Source organism: Etheostoma spectabile, chromosome 13 (assembly GCF_008692095.1).
Source record: "Etheostoma spectabile isolate EspeVRDwgs_2016 chromosome 13, UIUC_Espe_1.0, whole genome shotgun sequence".
Taxonomy (NCBI): domain Eukaryota; kingdom Metazoa; phylum Chordata; class Actinopteri; order Perciformes; family Percidae; genus Etheostoma; species Etheostoma spectabile.
In genome coordinates this window covers 3,732,144-3,734,865 of record NC_045745.1, presented here as the reverse complement: position 1 = coordinate 3,734,865, position 2,722 = coordinate 3,732,144, and the positions used below count along the sequence as shown (strand labels likewise).

General features: G+C 38.4%; 1 protein-coding gene across 1 annotated transcript in view; it reads left to right on the top strand.

Moving 5' to 3' along the window:
• Positions 1-2,722, top strand: part of sim2 (SIM bHLH transcription factor 2) — a 22,917-nt gene that overhangs the window by 9,504 nt on the left and 10,691 nt on the right. The window contains exons 2-3 of the mRNA XM_032533713.1: positions 1,341-1,423; positions 2,497-2,586. Coding sequence (XP_032389604.1) covers positions 1,341-1,423; positions 2,497-2,586 — 173 coding nt within the window. The remainder of the gene's footprint in view (positions 1-1,340; positions 1,424-2,496; positions 2,587-2,722) is intronic.

The following is a 2,722-nucleotide window of genomic DNA, read 5'->3' as shown; positions in this document are numbered from 1 at the left end:
CGGGATGAGGAGGAGGAGGAAGGGGCAAGCTAGTTTCATTTTGGTTGAAAATACTTTGAACGTCACCAAAAAGTAAGAGCACCTTTAATATTTGTAATGATCTACATCCTAAGATTATGGTTGTTGCATTTTGCAGATGAGACAGGTGAGGTTTCTAAAATGCTGCTGTTGATGGAAAATGTCAGTTTTTTATTCATGCTCTTATTGGACATCTTATTCTTCAACAGATCCAACATCCTCTGTGGACATCATAGAGCGCTTTACAAAATATAACAGGAAACCACAAAGCTCCTGAAGTTTTGTCTGCTATTTAGCTGTCACATACACATTACTTTCTTCATTTTAATGCAGGCCTTCTGGAGCCTAAGTTCAAACTCTATGTATAAAACATATTGGATCATAAAATGTGGTCAGGATATGCAATAGTTACTGATAATACCTGCAAGTCAGTAGAGCAATGACAGACTGTCCCTTGTGGAGGAGCCAAAGTCAATTTACAGACAAACACATCGATGGGATGTGAAAAAGCAGGTTTCTTATGTTCCATCTCACATCCCCTAAGACTCAGAACAGGAACCGCTGCGTGCATGTACACACACACTCACTGCCTGACAAGTGCTGTTTGTGACACAGTCCGGTAGCTAAATAAAATTGAATTAAACTAAAATGTAATGTGCTAAAACGGCACATATGTTGAGTGTTCCCCAAGTTAAAGAACACAGCTAACCAAGCTGCAGGTGTGGCCCTTTACACACTGCCTGCTTGATGACTGATTCTCCTCAAATGGAAAAAGACGGCACCACCATCTCACTAACGCCCAAAGGATAAAGCCGACTACTCTGTGCACAGTCAGAAGAAAATCTCTGACAGAAATAAGATCTGGCTTGCTTGTCTTGTACTTTCAAATATGGGATTGGAAAAATCCCCATTATGTTTTTTTACGTATATATGTGTGGAATGGCTGTGGCCTGGGATCAGTGGATTTTTATAGTGAATATTAAATAAAGACAATTTATTATAAAATTATACAATTAAATTCTAACCTGGAGTCACGTCTTCTCTGATATATTCGGACATGTTTTTAATATTTTTTCCTCAAGTCCGGAGAGCATCAGAGAGCGGAGTTACACAACTCTGGAAGTTTTTATTGGGTTAGCATTGTGAAAGTCAGCCTATTTGGGGTCAAAGTTCAATTTTAGTTGAATTGTTTTGCCCCAGAACCTTGTGAAGAACGAAAGCGAGCTCACACAGCCACTCTCTCCTCAGTCATGTCCTTGATCTGCACATGACGTGTGTCTCTTGCATGCTGACTGTCTTACAGTGTCTGTCTCTCTCTGTAGGTCTGGGTGATGGATGGGGTCAGGCCACCAGGTTCAGTCCTCTGGACAGCATGGCTAAAGAACTGGGCTCCCACCTTTTACAGGTCAGTACAGGAAACCACAAACCATGTCCACATGTCTGCTGTAGACCTTTCTGTGGGAGGATGTGCTGATTTATACCAAATCATACCACTGTTGGCTTGTGTATGCTTTTATATTTTAAATGTTGCTATGCTACGCTACATTAGAGTCAGCAAACAGCAACATAAAGACTATATAGCCTTACACCAAATTATTAAGTCCTACAGTTAATTTACAACACATAAGGGATTATGGGCTTCTTCATCACTCCACCATAAATGTAACATTTTATAACAATTGTATACTGTACTTATACTGCAGATAATATAAAATGGACAGCACACATATGGTGCTTTTACGTTTTTTAATTATTCAATGTTTTTAAAAGGTCCCATGTTGTATAAAGTGAGAGTTCCAGGATTGGTGACAAAGCTCATTTTATTATGACATATGGAAAATTACTTATTTGTTTTTATGTTTGAAAGTCTACTGTTAGGATATTTTCACACACCTTTTTTTTTTTTCATTTTTCCCATTATCCTGTGTTTGCTTTCACACACCTTGTCAATGTCACTTGGATACCACATGAGACGTACTAGAATTATGAAAATCTGCAAAATGTTCACTGCCTGTATATTTTAATACGGTTAAACAAGTCTGGCTCATCTTTTTGGTTTGTTTTTATGGTAGTTATTCAAATATAACAGAAGATTTTAATGGGATGCTCCTGTATGTAGATAAAGAAGAGAGTGTCCACTGCAGTTAAAACTGACTCAGAGCATGCATTCCAGTGGGAGAAAATGCAAATGGCTGCTGATTATTATTTACAGAGTTTTTGTGTTAATTCATATCAATTTTCAGAGAATTATTTATAAAGACACATGTATTCCCAGATGTTTTTCCAACAAAAAATAAATTAAAAGGGTTCACGAAAGTTACTTGCAGGGTGAATGACAAATTAAAGTTAAATTACAACATTGGGCTGGAAACTTTCAGAATAATGACATCATCTGTTCTGTACTGGCATTTCAAATGGCAAAACATTGAGAACATCAGCATTTCTAATTTGTGTGTGTCTAATTTGTGTCTCCCTCAGACTCTGGATGGCTTTGTGTTTGTTGTGGCCTCTGATGGCAAAATCATGTACATCTCTGAAACAGCATCGGTCCACCTGGGCCTGTCCCAGGTACAGTAAGACCTCGTCCTAGACCTCAGTGGTACCATAATGCAATGTAACATATTCACTGGGGTAATGGAACTAAGTGCATTTACTCAAGTACCGTACTTAACCCTCATGTTGTCCTCGGGTCAAATTGACCCGT